Source organism: Akebia trifoliata, chromosome 3, assembly GCF_017979445.1.
Source record: "Akebia trifoliata isolate Shusen 1 chromosome 3, ASM1797944v1, whole genome shotgun sequence".
Classification (NCBI taxonomy): domain Eukaryota; kingdom Viridiplantae; phylum Streptophyta; class Magnoliopsida; order Ranunculales; family Lardizabalaceae; genus Akebia; species Akebia trifoliata.
Window position 1 is genome coordinate 4,569,268 of NC_141377.1, and position 16,698 is coordinate 4,585,965.

At 36.0% G+C, this 16,698-nt stretch overlaps 1 protein-coding gene across 1 annotated transcript; it reads left to right on the forward strand.

The window, feature by feature from the left end:
* The first annotated feature begins 820 nt into the window (after window positions 1-820).
* Window positions 821-14,754, forward strand: LOC147405641 (zinc ion binding protein). Its single transcript, XM_086433441.1, has 8 exons — window positions 821-944; window positions 1,191-1,344; window positions 9,504-9,603; window positions 10,656-10,809; window positions 11,712-12,186; window positions 13,588-13,663; window positions 13,792-13,838; window positions 14,476-14,754. The coding sequence occupies exons 2-8, from the start codon at window positions 1,250-1,252 to the stop codon at window positions 14,651-14,653; spliced, it is 1,125 nt and encodes a 374-aa protein (XP_086289567.1). The 5' UTR covers window positions 821-944; window positions 1,191-1,249; the 3' UTR covers window positions 14,654-14,754.
* Window positions 14,755-16,698: the final 1,944 nt, after the last annotated feature.

Genomic DNA, 16,698 nt, shown 5'->3' on the forward strand with positions numbered 1-16,698 from the left:
AGGGCTAACGTGTCCACTTAAACGAGTGAAAGTACGATATTAAGCACTTGTGTAAAAACACAATTGAAATAGAAATTCTCTTATTAATTATTAATTATGAAATTAAATCATTGTATGAATAAAGAGGCCTAATCTTAACAACTTACTAATTCCACCTTACTAAAATACCTACCAAGCATGGCTTTAAAACTAGTCTGATTCATCTCGGTATCATCCACTAACGAGCCGGATTGACAAGCTGTCTCAAATCTAACATGTCTTTTAAAAGTCAGTCTGCATCATTCTTGAACGAGACGACTTGAATAAATCAGAAAACTTGTCCGAGATGACTTGGTCTCGTTCATGGACAAGATGAGACATCAAAATGACTTTTAAAACCATGCTATCAAGTGACAAGTAGGGCTGTCAATGGATGGGATTAGACCCGAAATCCGATTCATTCCGATAAATTCGAGTCTGAATCGATGTTTTGGATTCCGATAAAGATTCGATTCGATATCTTATTGGACCAGATCTGGATCAACTATGTCTTGATTCGATAAGGACTTGATCCAATAATATGTAACAAAGTATATAAATTATATTATATATTTGTTGAGAAGTATGAATTTGATTTAAAATTTGTATATAAATACAGATTTGGTCTGATCCAAATCCGATTTGATTGTTAATGGACCGGGTTTGGATTTTAATAATGAGTTCCGATAAAAAACCCAACCCGATACTTATCGGATCAGTTCCGGATCCAATCCTTTTTTTTGGATCAGTACCAAATCAACCTGATCCGATCCATTGACAGCCCAAGTGCTAATTCCTACTAGAATTCCTCTTTATGATGGGGACACTAATAAAAATGGAAAACGAATTTAGGTAAAACGGAGTCCTAAGTCCTAACTGACAACCTTCTCTCTCGTCGATTGAGGGGAAGAACGACCACAAACCAGGTGTGATTTCTCTCTCACTCTATATCTATATTTATCTTAGTGGATTTCGTGTTGTTCGAAATTGAAATTGAGACTAGAAAACCAAATCTTATATCAAAACCAACTTTGGTTCAAGTCCAAATTCGAGGGCATGGCATGATTTCCTCTTTATGAACCCTATTTATTTCTGTTTGTGAAATATAGTGTTTTATTGCATCTTGATTCATATAGACTTGTGTTTTTCTTCGAAAAATCTCTTTTCTTTAGGTATTTGAATCGAATTCTCTTGGAAATTGGAATTTTGGTACTTGATTCAACATCAGATAATGGATGCCCAAGCAAAGAAGAAGGCCTTATATCGCGCTAAATTGAAAGAAGCTTCTCAGAAACGAGAGAAGCGCATTGATTCTCCTCTCGTTAGGTACCCAACATTCAATTTTTTTTTTTAATGTATTTATTATTATAATATCTTAAATAATTTATGCACTTAATTCCTCACTATGGAAATCCGATTTTTATTGAGATTTTGTTACGTGCCTGAAGTTGGATCTGGTGCTTTAGGGTGTATGGAAACGTGATGGTTTTATTCAGTTAGGTAGTTAGAGATTGTGGGTTTCTGTAGAGAAATTAGTGGTCAGTTGTGTAGGTTGTGGTGTAGGTGTTATGTAGTTAGTGGGTTGTAATGTGGGTTTAGTTGTTAGTAGGAAGTGGAGGCTTGAAGTGTATTTAATCTGTTTTTGTGAATGTAAAAAGCAAGTTGTTTTTCTCCAGAGTAAAATCTATCTAAGGAGGCGGGTAACCCTCGAAGTAACCATCTTTTTATTTCCAAATTGCTGAAAGCAACAACGCACACAACATTGGTATCAGAGCAATTGATTCTGGAATGGCGGAAGGAACAAGAAATGCCAAACTCGATGAGATGATGGGTCTCTTGAAGGAAACCACAGAGATCCATGGGAAGATGCTTAATGAGCTAATGATGAAGGTTTCGAGTATGGACACCAAATTTGATTACTTTTCTAAAGAACAAGGCAAGGAGATAGGGGAGAGTTCCAGCAAAACCGACTAGATGAACCTCATCAATTTGATGTTGACAAGGGAATTTAGACTTGGACAGTACGCCTGGAATTATCAAGGTTTACTGGGGTGGATCTAGATGGTTGGCTTTATAGAGCAAAGCAATTCTTCTTATACCAGTAGACACCCTCCACGCAAAGGTTTCTTATAGCCTCCTTTCACATGGAAGAGAAAGCACTCCAATGGTTTTGTTGGAGCAACGGTCGGGAGCGATTTCAGCTTGGGAGTCCTTTGCTTCTGCTTTGCAAATTAGATTCGGTCCTTCACTATACGAGGATCCAACGGCTATGCTGTCTAAACTACGACAAACGTCTTCGGTGGAGCAATTTCAAACACAATTTGAGGAGTTGGCTAACAAGACAGAGGGTTTCAAAGAAGTCTTCATAGTTAGTTGCTTCATAGGAGGGTTAAGAGAGGATGTAAGATTGATTGTTCAAATGCTTCGGCCCACATCCCTCTCTGATGCTATTGGGCTCGTTAGAATGCAAGAGGAAAAGGTGTTAGCTCGGCGATGATAGATCAAACCCCCAAATAGCATTAACACAATTGCCTCATCGGGAGGTGTTAACAAGTCTTTTACAATTCCTCTCAAACGACTCACGTCAGTGGAGATGAAGGAGCGTAGAGATCGTGGATTATGCTACAATTGCGATGAAAAGTTCACTCCTTTTCCTTCTCGAAGGAAGTTGGTTGGACGAGGTGGATGAAGATAAGATGAAGGAATGTGTGGAGATGGGAGATAATGAAGAAGGTGAGGAGACCAACAGCCAGTTGGGGATTTCCTTGCATGTCATTGCAGGTTCATACGCTTCACAAACTATGAAAATTAGGGGACGGGTTGGAAAAAGGGAGGTAGTGGTTTTCATAGACTCGGGTAGTACTCACAATTTTTTAGATACAATGGTAGCCCACAAGGCAGGGCTAAACATAATAAAAGGTGGCAATTTTGAGGTGGCAGTTGCCAATGGTGAGAAACTTCCTTGTGAAGGCAGATGTATGGTCATGGGATAAGCTTTGCAGGGTGTCTCGATAGAGGCTGAATTCTATTTGTTACGGTTGGGGGGCTGTGAAGCAGTATTGCGGGACGTAATGGCTTCAAACACTTGGCCCAATAACTTGGGAATTCTTGCTTCTAACCATGGAGTTTAACTATGGTGAGAAGCAATGTAAGTTAAAGGGTGAATCTGCTAAAGATATGGAGTTCTTAGATGAAGGGAACTTGCAGAAGGTTAACAAGGAAGGGAAGTATAGTTTGCTTTTTCAAATCTACTGCATGACGAAGAGTAGTCCGAGTGCTCGTCTAGACACGCGTATCCAAGCCATTCTTGATAAGTTCAAAGATGTTTTCGGTGAGCCAACGGGGTTACCACCACAACGTCCGGAAGACTACAAAATTTTGCTAGAAAAAGGAAGAAAATCCATTAGCGTTAAATTCTATCGATATCCCCATTACCAAAAGGGGAAAATTAAAAAGATGGTTCGTGAGATGTTGCATTCAGGCATAATATGCCCTAGCCACAATCCATTTTCCTCCCCTGTGCTGTTGGTAAGGAATAACGATGGTATGTGGCGTTTATGCGTGGATTACCGTGCACTAAACCAATCAATAATCAAAGACAAGTTTCCTATTCCGGTCATAGATGAGTTGTTAGATGAATTGCATGGAGGAGAGGTGTTCTCAAAATTGGATTTGCGTTCAGGCTATCACCAAATCAGGGTACACCCATACGACATTCCAAAAACAACATTCAAAACTCAAGAAGGACATTGTGAGTTTCTTGTAATGCCCCTCGGCCTCACAAATGTGCCTTCCACCTTTTAAGGTCTCATGAATGATATATTTGGGCCATACTTCAGAGGTTTGTCTTAGTATTTTTCGATGATATTCTAATTTATAGCCACTCATGGAATGAAAATTTAACGCACCTCAGCGTAGTGTTGGGGGTGTTAGTTTTTCACCATCTATTTGTCAAGGAATCTAAGTGTAGGTTTGGTTGTGAAAAAATCGATTACTTAGGTCACATAATTTTTAAGTGTGGCGTAGCGGCAGACCCTAGTAAAATATCTATCATGTTGGAATGGCCGTTACCCTCATCTTTTAAGTCTTTAGAGGGGTTTCTAGGTCTCATGGGGTATTACAGAAAGTTTGTGAGGGATTATGGAAAAATTGCTAAGCCTCTCACCAACATGTTAAAGAAGAACTCTTTTCATTGGACTCCAGAGTCTCAAGAAGCTTTTGCAAGGCTCAAAAAAGCAGTGACATGCTCACTTGTTTTGGCACTCCCAAACTTCAGTAAGACCTTTATCATTGAGTGTGACGCGTCAGGTTTGAGTATTGGTATTGTACTCATGCAAGAAGGAAGGCCTATTGCATTCTACAACCAAGCATTGAAGGGGAAATCTTCATTTTTCTTAACTTACGAAAAGGAACTGCTGACTTCGGTGATGGCAATCAGAAAATGGAGACCTTACTTATTCGGAAGGAGGTTTATAATAAAAACAGATCATCAAAGCCTCAAGTACCTCTTAGAACAGCGAATGGGGACACCTTCACAACAACAGTGGGTATCTAAGCTCATTGGTTATGACTTCATTGTGGAGTACCGAAGTGGTTATCTCAATAAGGTTGCTGATGCACTATCCCGTAGGGATGAAGATGGCGAGAATAAGGCTATTTCCAGCCCCATTGCCACTTGGTTGGATGAACTAAAGCCTGAATATACTTAAGATTATGATATTCAAAAAAGGCTGCAACAACTAAAGCAAGGATCATTGGACCCCACTCGTTTTATGGAACATAATGAACTTCTATTCTACAAAGGTAGACTCTATCTAAGTCCTCATTCATCTATTAAAGAAAAACTCCTTAACAAGCTATACAACAGTCCAATTGAGGGACATTCGGGATTTCACAAGACCTTACAACGGGTGAAAGCTGATTTTTATTGGCTTGGCTTGAAGGGTGATGTGAGAAGGCATGTATGAAAATGTGACAATTGCCAGTGTCGCTAGGCTGAAAATGTGGCACCTATAGTTTTACTTCAGCCCCTTCTTATCCCTTCTTGTATCTGAACGGATATCTCAATGGACTTCCTTGATGGCTTGCCTTCATCTCAAAGTATAAACGTCATCATAGTGGTGGTTGATTGACTATCGAAGTATGCTCATTTTATTCCCTTCTCGCATCTTTATATTGTGGTTATGGTGGCTAAACTCTTCCTCGACCATGTCTGTAAGTTACATGGCATTCCTACATCAATTGTTAGCGATCGAGATCCGGCTTTTACGAGTGCATTCTGGCAGGAATTCTTCAAATTGCAAGGTACTGATCTAAATATGAATTCAGCTTACCATCCCCAAACCAATGGTCAAATGGAGATTGTTAACAAGTGTCTTGAGAACCACTTGAAGGAGTTTCTGTAGCATGCAAACCAGGGAGTGGTATCAATGGGTTTCCTTAGCTGAGTATTGGTATAACACCAATACACATTTAGCCACAGGTCTAACACCATTTGAGGCAATATATGGGGTGCCTCCTCCTTGTTTACTATCTTATATCAGAGGTACCACTGAGGTACAGGCTGTGGAGCAGATCCTGAAAAGTAGCGATCAGATCCTACAAATCCTCAAGGAGAACCTTCAAGAAGGTCAACAGAGGATGAAACAATTGGCGGATAGGTATTGAACAGAGCACTCCGTTGAAGTAGGTGATTGGGTTTTCCTCCGCTTCCAACCTTATTGCCAATAGTCCCTGGCTTTATGAAAGACTCTTAAATTATCACCAAGGTACTTTGGGCCCTTCCAAATTATTCGAAAAATAGGATTGGTGGCCTATCATTTGAAGCTTCCCGAAGGAGCAAAGATTCATCCCATATTCCATGTCTCATGTTTGAAGAGAAATTTGGGGAGTAATGTCCAGGTCTAACTGACTCTACCCATTGTAAATGATGAAGGAATCGTTTAACCTAAACCAGATAAGATTTTAGACGGGCGTATGGTGAAAAGGGGGAACTAAGCTGCTATTGAAGTCCTGATCAAGTGGCAAGGATTGGAGGAGGATGCCACCTGGGAGTCCTACTAGTTGTGTGAACAATTCCTTGACATAAACCTTGAAAACAAGGTTTTTTTTCGAGGTGAAAGGCATGTTATGTGCCTAAAGTTGGATCTAGTGCTTCAAGGTGCATGGAAACATGATGGTTTTATTCAGTTAGGTAGTTATAGATTGTGGGTTTCTGTAGAGAAATTAGTGGTCAGTTGTGTAGGTGTTATGTAGTTCATGGGTTGTAATGTGGGTTTAGTTGTTAGTAGGAAGTGGAGGCTTGAAGTGTATTTAATCTGTTTATGTGAATGTTAAAACGAAGTTGTTTTTCTCTAGAGTAAAATCTATCTAAGGAAGCAGGTTACCTCGAAGTAACCATCTTTTTATTTCCAAATTGCTGAAAGTAACAAGGCACACAACATATTTCTTGGATGAATATTACATGAACCCTAATAGGATATTTATAGAGATTACATCAACCAAGATATGGAAACTAGTATAATATATAAATATTCTACTTTATTAATATTCTTATTGTAGAATATCCTAATTGATATTGCTACATTAATTATTTTCCATCACTACTTTTCTTTTGTGATGAGATACATTGATAGTGATACAATGTATCTCATGATCTCATGCATAATATTCTCTTACACCCTCTTGCAATTGCATGGTCTTTTGAAGAAAGAGTATGCAATTGGTTTAATTGAATAACTCCTCTTGATCTCATGAAATACTTGATGATGGATTGCTGCAAACATCTGATTAAGCTTGATAGTGGTCAACATCTGTCTGTGAAGTCCATAACTGTTGCATCCCGCTCATTTTTGAGTCTGTCGGAGCCGGTGACCCATTAGATCAGGTCTGTCATGATCTCTCCCATAATCATACAAATAAGGATTGTGCAGTTTAAATACAAGAACTTTCATCGAAGAGGTTTTAGATAAAATGAAAATTGAGATCACGAGGCATTAACTTGTGAAGCAGAGATGTTTGTAGAGACATAGAGAAAGGCAGTATGTTTATTGAAAAAAAAATTAAATACTAATAATAATGGAAACAAAATGATTTAGGTTCGGCGATGGAGGTGGCGCCATTGTTGAAGAACGATGCTCCAAGATCGATGTGTTCAGGGGAGCTTGAGCTTTGATACTATGTGGAAATCCGATTTTTATTGAGATTTCTTGGATGAATATTACATGAACCCTAATAGGGAATTTATAGAGATTACATCGACCAAGATATGAAAACTAGCATAATATATAAATATTTTACTTTATTAATATTCCTAATGTAGAATATCCTAATTGATATTGATACATTAATTATTTTCCATAACTACCTTCCTTTTGTGATGAGATACATTGATAATGATACAATGTATCCCATGCATCATATTCTCTTACATACACATACTACTTATTTGATCGTTCTTTAATTATGTGGATTTACTATTTTGAAAATCTCGACTGAATCAGTAAAACTGGGTGGGGTCAATTCGGATTTTGTATTTTTTGTTCAAAATAATTTTTTAATTATTTAAATAAAAATATGATATACATTAATGAATAATTGTTAAATGGTTTATCTTGTTCGAGAATAGATGACTTGTTTGAGACAACTCGGTCTCATGATGATGATGATGATGTTCCACTATTCCATTCTATTATCCTTGGTTAATGCATACGATATCTATGAAATCTCATTCTAATAAACAATGAACATAGTTTACTAAAGTTGTATCAAGTAAAAATAGGAAATTAATATGCAAATCAAATCCGGGGAACGTTTTATAGGGAGTGAGGAAGATCAACTATGCTTTACGAGAAAATATTATGCTATTAAGAAACAATATGTTCATAGCATGAGTGTAATAGCCATGATGCGTATGTTGAGATTGATGAGCCAAATGACTAGAAAAGAAATTAAAGCATTTGGGGAGTAAGAGTGGTCCCAATAGGTGCTAAACTGAAGACCGCTTGTGTCTTCTTTGATGATTTTATGGGTAGCTGAGAGTGGGTTTATAATTTAGCTTGAGTGGTTGAGGATTTTAACATGTTAAGTTGGTAAAGTTGATAAAACATGTCTTCACCCAATAACCGACATTTTCATCTTCGCCCAATAACCACCCCATGGTTTTTAATCTCGTTTTTTGGGATTGTCTTGGCACACATTGATAAGGAGAAGAAACTCAAGAAAGAAACTTTTTTCCTTTTCATTGTCATAAGAGAAAAAAGGGACGAAAAAGAAATAAAAGAAAAGAAAAGAAGGAATTGGCCTCTATGTTCCTAGGAATACATGTGGAGAAAAGGGATGAGGCTAGCTACATGGTTGCTTCTTACTTTATAAGATAAATTTTTTACATGATCGTTATGTCTACCCGTTGTGGTCTTTTTTGAGTTATATAAGTTACAATGTTACATAACCTCTGATTTTAGCATATATATTCAAACCTTAGTTATTTGAATCGCCAAGAAGTGGCTCTGTATTGCAAGTGGAGCGTTAGCAAAAGTTAGAAATTGAACTATTTAACAACCGGAAGCTGGAGAGGGAGTGGGTTTTCAAGGTGGGTGTGGGATGCTAGATAGAAGCTTTCATCTTTAGATCTATTTTTCCAGGTTACGTCTTTGGAAGGTGCATTGTGATCATTTAGTATGTTCCATGTCGTATCATTGAGGACACTTACAGTGCCTCATGTATGATTCTTTGGATGAGTTTTATGCTATAGATATTATCATATTCTTTGTACTTATTTCTTTGTTTCAATACTGCATTTTTGCTAGAAAGTTGATGGTTATATGTAGGGGTGCAACTTGGTTCAGTGCAAACCGAGAACCGAACCAAACCGATAGCTTTGGGGTGGTTTGGAACAAGTTGTGGTTCAAGAAAATGGAGACCCGATCACTTTGGTTCGGTTCTCAGATCAAGCTTGTATAGCATTGAACCAAACCCTTATGTTAGTTATATATATTATGAGTTATTTTAGGGGTTAGGACATCTATTAATGACATTTTTATGGATAAATTAATGATTTTTTATAGATAGATTAATGATTTATTGTATGAAATTTATGTTTATTTTTTGTTTGTTTTTTCATTAAAAATATGTTCTTCCCAAAATCTATAGAATATTGGCAACCCATAGAGCCGAAACTGAACCGACCTTAGTTCGGTTTGGTTCTAATGGCATTTTGGTTTGGTTCTGGTTCTGGTTCTTGTTTAGTGGAAACGACGTAGGTTGGTTCGGTTCCAATTTGGCCTCAAATCGAACCAGGTTGTACCTCTAGTTATATGGGCAATTCGTCATCTTGTGCATTGGAATTCTCTTCCCGAATTTTATAAATGTCTTCTTTTCTGCAATATATATATATATATTTTCATTTATCAAAAGCAAATGAAGTTGATCGCTATATCTAAGAATGATAGAGAATTAACATTTGTGATTTTTTTTTGTGTGTGTAGGTACAATGAATCAGATCAACCTGTGTGCAGGGTTTGTGATGTTGTATTGAAATCAGAATCCCTTTGGCCAGCACACCAAGCTTCCCGTAAACATCATGAGGTGATACTTCACTAGTTAAATTGAATGGCTTTGTACATGCCAGGCTTTTTCATTGTCCATTTTTTATGTGCTTTATATTCTGAAAATTTATAAAATTTATGTAACAACGACACTCTGTTTTTCTTGGTGGATGTTTGTTGTGCTTATTTTTTACACACATTTTTTAATAAATCTCAACTCCCTGCCCCTTTGCACCCTTAAATGATATTTTAAGATACATCAACTCACCTATATTAAATTAATATGCACTAAAGTACTAAAAGCCAATGTTTCTTGGCGTATGAGGCTTACCCTCGAAGCATGCCTTAGTGCATGCTTTTAGTGTGAGCAGTCTATAATATATATACTATTTGTGAAAGAGTAAGGTTTAAGCAGTCTATACTATTTGTGAAAGAGTAAGGTTTAAGCAGTCTATTATTTGTGAAAGAGTAAGGTTTTCGAACTTGGAGTGGTCCCAAATATCCACGTTCTCGTAGGATATTATCTCGGCCTTCCTCTCGAGCCTCCATATTGTCACCTTCAAATTTGGTATCTAGTTTTACAGAGAGTGGAGAAGAACATAGTTAGCAAATAGATGGATCAAACATTGAATTTCACTTTTCATCCTCTTTTCTTTTCTTAAAAAAAAAAAAAATTAATAATAATAATTTTCATCTGTATTAACATTTAATTCCTTGTTTTTGGTTACTTAACTTGAGAGATGAAAAGCATAAAAGTTAGTTTGGGGTTTTGTTAGGGCACACGTTAAAGTGCAATAAATACACCTTGGGAATAAGCATCTGTAGGTATTTTGGTAAAAAATAAATTTTAAAGGGCATTTTTGGTACAAAATCCAATTTCTAAAGTGTATTTATTGCATGTTAACGTGTGCCCTTAGGGCACATGTTAACAAGACCCTTTGATTTGATAGATGATTTTTCGTAATTTAGTTTTCTTTTTTCTATTTTTCGTTGCGTATTTGGTTAAATGAATATCTTTCAGGCCAAACCATTCATATTAATGCATATTTATATTTAACGTTGTTTATTGACAAAAGGGTGCTTTATACACAGGCAATTAAGAATGTCAAAGCCACTGCAGCTGGAAAAACACAGGTTAATGGTGCAAAGTCTGAGCCGCCTTCAGAGTTGACATCTAGATCTCGATCATCATCCACCCTGCCAGTAGGTTTTTTTGATACGCAGGACACTAAGAGGCAAAAAACTGGTAAGAACTTATTATGGAGCTTTTTATTTCTTTGAATGATTTTCAGTGTATCTGGTGTCTTTAAACAGAATGGGAAGTTGGAGTTGTTACTGTAATTCCATTTTTATCCTAACTTGTGTTTTATTTATGTCCAAATATGCCTTCAGACTTATTTACATATCCAACATAGCTCAATTTAATCAATTAGAATGCAAAGGCCAGCATCATACTTTCATTGTTATAAACATTACTGTTGCTTTAAAGCTATTTATAACATGATGACAGCGTTGTAGAACAGATCTATGGAGAAGAGAAGAAAAAGAGAGAAATAGAGAAGGAAGATACACGAGTTAGGGAAAAAGATTTTAGATTGGGTTAATCAGCCTCTCTCTCGTTATTTATTTATTAACTCTTCAAAAATTGCAAGATATTCGCCATACTGTTAATTTATTTGATTAGGATTCTTCTAACTTAAACATAATAAATAATTAATCCATTTCTACACTCCCCCTTAAGTGGGGCATAGATATCAATCGTGCCAAACTTGGTAAGAGCTTCATCTAGTTTCTTCTTTGGAACCCCTTTTGTCAACACACCTACTAATTGATTTTTTTGACTTTACATAAGGAAGGCACATAACTTGAGACTTTCTCTCTAATGAAATGTCTATCAATCTTAATGTGTTTCGTACGATCGTGTTAGATCAGATTAAGTACTATAGTGACAGCTGCTTTATTATCACTGTAGAGTCTCAGAGGTTCTGCCAATTTTGCCCCAAACCGAACCAAGTTGCACCCCTAGTATTTAACACTGGCACACAATCTCTACCGGCTTCTATTTTTACCAATCTAGATTGATTCTTCTGTTAATGTATTTGTAACCGAAGTGTATCTCTGTGATCATTAACTTGTTACTACATTCAGGATTGGGTACCCAGGAAAATATTGAATCTAGTTCTCCTAAAGCTTCTGCTAAGTCAGTGGATTCTGTTTCATCTGCCAATATACATGGAAAGACTGAAGGTTCTGCTCTAATTCAACCTACGGAGCCATTTGATTCGAAAAACCTGGCAGTTGGATCATCAAATGTTGATGCAACCCGGGGAAGTGAAGGTAAACTCTCCAGCCAGCTTAAAGTAAGGCAAGTAAAGGGAGCTCTTCCTGAAGGCTTCTTCGATAAAAAGGATGCCGACACAACAAAAAATATGGGCTCAGCAGTCAAGCAAGTTAAGGGAGCTATTCCAGAAGATTTCTTTGACAAGAAGGATGGAAATACAACAAAAAAGATGGGTGGTTCAGAAGTCAAGCAAGTGAAGGGAGCTCTTCCTGAAGGTTTCTTTGATAACAAAGATGCTGATCTACGTGCCCGTGGCATTGAACCTGTTAAGATCGATATCAAGTAAGTTCCACTTTGATATTATTTGATATGCTTATGTACTCTTTCATAATTCCCATTTGTTATCGGAGGCATCTTATTGCAATGCTCATGTAATTTTAGGGTACTAGTAAAAAGAACAGATCAATGTCTTAGCCATAAAACTTGAGAGCTGCTATTGGCACCCCAACTTTTACTTATTACAACCTGATTTCTTAAATTGTTTTTTGCAAGTAAACCAAATTATATTACCGATTTCTAAATTATTTATCACACCACAGTTAAAGATTAAAACACACTCTTCAAACATTATCAAGGTTTGGTTCATATTATAATCTCCACATTACAAAACATTATCACACTCAGTTCAAACAATTTCAGTAGTTTGTTACGATTATGATTAGGCTCATATAAAATCCTAAATCCCAAAAAATAGAAATCTAACACAAAAAAATGAGAGAACTTCTATTGGCACCCCAACTTTTACTTATTTTTAATCATTCATTTATTTTCTTTATTTTTAATTGGGGTGTAATAAGAAAAAGTTGGGGTGCCAATCAGTGTTGTCAAATGCATCGCACATGCTATTTTCTATGAGTAAACCACATATGCCGGTTTTTGGTTCATTATGCCAGGACATACAAAAGTATGCGATCGCATAATGGACAATGATTTGACTATTGGAGCATTAAATTCAAGTTTTTTTAATCTATCTTCTCCAATAACTACCCTATTTCTACCCCCTATTCATGCATTATTCTAAGTTATTTATTTTATTCTTTCACTCACATATGTTCTCTAATGATTAAACTATTAAAGCAAAATCCACTTTAATTATCTAGAACTAGAACTAGAACTTGATAATTAAAGTAGGCCACCTTCGTATCATGAATAGTTTATATATTATCGACTATTTAGCTTCTTCAGATTTTTTATTCTTGTTACTAAATGACTAAATGTAATCAATTTTATTCAATTTGAAAAATGTGCTATCCAAAATCCAAATATATTGTTATAGGTTTGTTTTTATTTTCTCATATTTTTCTGATTTTTTAAAACCCCCCCCCCCCCCCCCCTTTCCTTTTTTTTTTTTCTTATTTTTTTGAAATAAGAAAATATTTTGTGCAATATGCATGTGCAATTTCGCATATGTGCACAACATATGCTGGTTGCATATGCTATTTGATAACATTGGTGCCAATAGCATCTCTCTAAAACTTTGATTAACAGTGTTTCTGTAACCATATATGTGATGCTTGTGCTGAAACTTATCTCGGTCACTTTTTATGTTAGGATGTTTATGTTTTTTGTTTTAGTTGGATTTGTTCATCCTGTTGGGACAAATATGCCATTTTGAGTCTAATTTTAAGATACACGCACAGAGAACCTTTAAAACAGGTAACTTATACTTTAAAATCTGTTCAGGGATGAATACAAAGAATTCGAAAAGCTGATCCAAGAGGATTTGCATGAAGTGGATGAGCGTTTGGAGGAAGAAGAGGTGAGTGCTTTAGTTTGTTGGCATTTTGGTATGTTCATATTCACTTGTAAATCTTTCAGACCATGAATTTAACATGAAGGGGCCGGCCCCATTTGCTGTTATAACCTTGTGTTGCGATGTGAATGCAGATTGATGCAGCCGAGGTGAGAGAGGAGGAGGAGACTTTGGAACAAAAGTGAGTTTTTGGCCAAAAACATTATATTTTAGTACCTATCCGTAACTTAAATATAAAAACTTCCCTTACTTAGTAAGATTTTAAGTCTTACCAAGTGTCATTTTGCTCAAATGGATAAACACCTTGGCAATACAACACCACAGCCCTCTAGATTTTGTGGAAAAAATCAAATCCAATTTTTTTTTTTTTTTTTTCTGTTTTGGGCGTGGTCCAAGGTTTTGAAAATGGATGGTTACTGAACTTCCATGGAACTCCCAAATTTAAAATTAAAATACAACGGTGAAAAATATATTTATTTATTTTTTCTGATTTTTTCATAGTTCATAGAATTCCTTCCCCCCTACAACCCCATGTGATCGGATCATGTTTTTGGATGCCACAAGGTGAGGTCAACGGCCCTTGGTAGGAGTTGAAATCTTACCAAGTTAGTAATGCTATTTGGACACATAAAGTTCCGTACTCTCTAGGAATGTTTGGGTCAAAACTGGAACGAAACATTGATCCCGAAAACGTTCAATATTTTGGATCATTTCAGAATTTCTCAGTTGCGAAAGTCTCGGCTTGAAACGAGATTGTAAACCTTGCACCTTTCTTTTCCTCCATTTGTTGTTTAACATAGAGATTCTATTTCATGCAGGTCTTGTAGGGAGAGAGTGGAAATTTTCAAGAAGATGCAAATGGAGTTGAAGGCAGCTAGATTTGGTGGGAAGAAAGGTGCAGCCATGGGCAAGGATTCGAGCGATGAAGATTCATCAAGTGATGAAGATGACAATGAAGAAGATTTTGCAGTCGATTGGAGAGCCAAGAATTTGTAAAGATACACGTTTAGAGAAATGGTTCTGTCAACATGATTTCTCGGTTTTGGAATCTAAATCTTAGATTAATCCATATAAGAAATCTTTGAACTTTACTATAATCCAAGTTAAATGATGCATGAAAATCAAATTTAAGTGCAAATGAGAAAAAAAAAAAAAATGTGTAGTGCTGGAGCATGAATAAAGTAAGAAACAATAATCTAGATTTTTGATGTTTGGGTGGAAATTATTCTCTAAACCACATCAATGAGTTCTAATTGTAAGGGGTTAAACTAGATTTTGTTACGATATCCAATCAGAATTTCAAATATAAAATTATCGGTCTGGGAAGCTTTTGTCCCTAACTTTCTCTTGAAACAGACCTTTGATGCTTATTGATTTCATAGCTAACTTTTTAAATTTTGTTTGTCATAAAATTTGGTAGGGATGGATTAGGATTCTAAAATTTGGGCTAATGCAAAAAAGCCTTCTGGAGCTACCAGAACCATATCTCCCAAATCTGCTCACAATTTTACCACTATCTACTGTTTTTTTTCCTTCGTAGTCCTCTTAGGAAGTGTTGTATAAATCTCTTGTATTCTGTTGCGCTACGCAGTGTTGCGGGGGTTCAATCCCAATTTTTTTTAGGGATATGAAAGGGGTAATCTTGTAATATTTTCTTAAAGATTTTTTTTTTTTGGATTTTTTATTTTGGGAGATTTACATGTTTTGATAACTCTCGATTTATAAGTAGAGATTTCTAGGATTCTATAACTTCAAAGAAAATAATGGTTGTTTTTTATCTGATCCATGGATGTAGGCATACTATCGAACAACGTAAATCCTTGTCTTTTGTGTGTGTAGTGCCCTGACCCAATTTTTTTAGGGATACGAAAAGGGTAATTGTGTAATATTTTTTTAAAAGATTTTTTATTTTGAGAGATTTACATGTTTTGGTAACTCCAAATTTATAAATAGAGATCTCTAAGGTTGTAAAACTTAAGAAAAATTAATAATTGTTCTTGATCTGATCCATGGACGTAGGCATACTACCAAACCGCATAAATCCTTGTGCTTTGTGTGATTGTGTTATTCTTGTTGTTTCGTATATTATTAGAAAGGAAATGTGCCAAGTAGTAGATTAGAAATGCTCTAGATAATGTATTCTTTCGTGAAAAATTGATTTGACATTGATGAAAAAGGAGTTGGTCTCATGAGTTCTTTTTCTTGATTCTTATCTTATTTAACTACTTTTTTTTTTTGAAAGGTCAACAGGGTTAAGGTAGACCTAGACCAACTACAACCTTAAGGAAGGAAAACCCCTACGATCCTTATCTTATTGAACTACTATACTAAATGAATGCAAATTTTTCCCAAGAAAAGGATGTGATGCAGGCAAGGCTACTCCTTTTGAACAACTCATCATTATTTATGTATCGTAGTAAGAAAATAGGATTCTAGATCTAGGGAACCCTTTATCCTTTTTTCGGAACCTATCCAAAAACTATTCTTGATTAGGCTTGACCAGTTGTCTTGGATGGAGTAAGGAGAATGATTTGCACACAAGACTTCTATGTTACTTCTAGTAAGAAAGAAAATGCAAAGTAAAGGCTACATTATCCTACTCTTGTCTACTTTAATCGAGAATAATTTAGGAGATAAAAAAAGGTCCACACATCTTGCTTTGCAAACATTTACGTATCTTGCCTTAATTTTATTCTTAATGATGGGGGAAAAGTTTTAATTTAACCTTTTCTGTCTCTTGGTATTTAGAGTAATTAAAATTTTCGAAGGGCTTAGGGTGATAATTTACCCAAAGTTCATCATGTGAAAATTGGAAAATTTGATGGGTCAAGATCCACAAATTTTAGAAATTGAATTTTGATGGCCCAAGGCCGTTGAAAATTTTTATGCTTCCCAGATTCAACGGCTTAGCACTCCCTGAATTTCTCTCATCTTTCATTAATTTGATGGTTTTGACCCATCGAAAAAAAAATATTCGACAATGAAAAACTTGATCTCCTGATCAGTCGACTATGGGTTTTTTTCATGTTGTGGTTATTTTA

Bases quoted from the DNA above. Each gene is read 5' to 3' on its own strand.
- LOC147405641 (XM_086433441.1), top strand. From the start codon at position 1,250: ATGGATGCCCAAGCAAAGAAGAAGGCCTTATATCGCGCTAAATTGAAA. The intron at 12,187-13,587 runs GTAAGTTCCACT...AAATCTGTTCAG, and splicing joins CCTGTTAAGATCGATATCAA to GGATGAATACAAAGAATTCG. The intron at 13,839-14,475 runs GTGAGTTTTTGG...TATTTCATGCAG, and splicing joins GAGGAGACTTTGGAACAAAA to GTCTTGTAGGGAGAGAGTGG.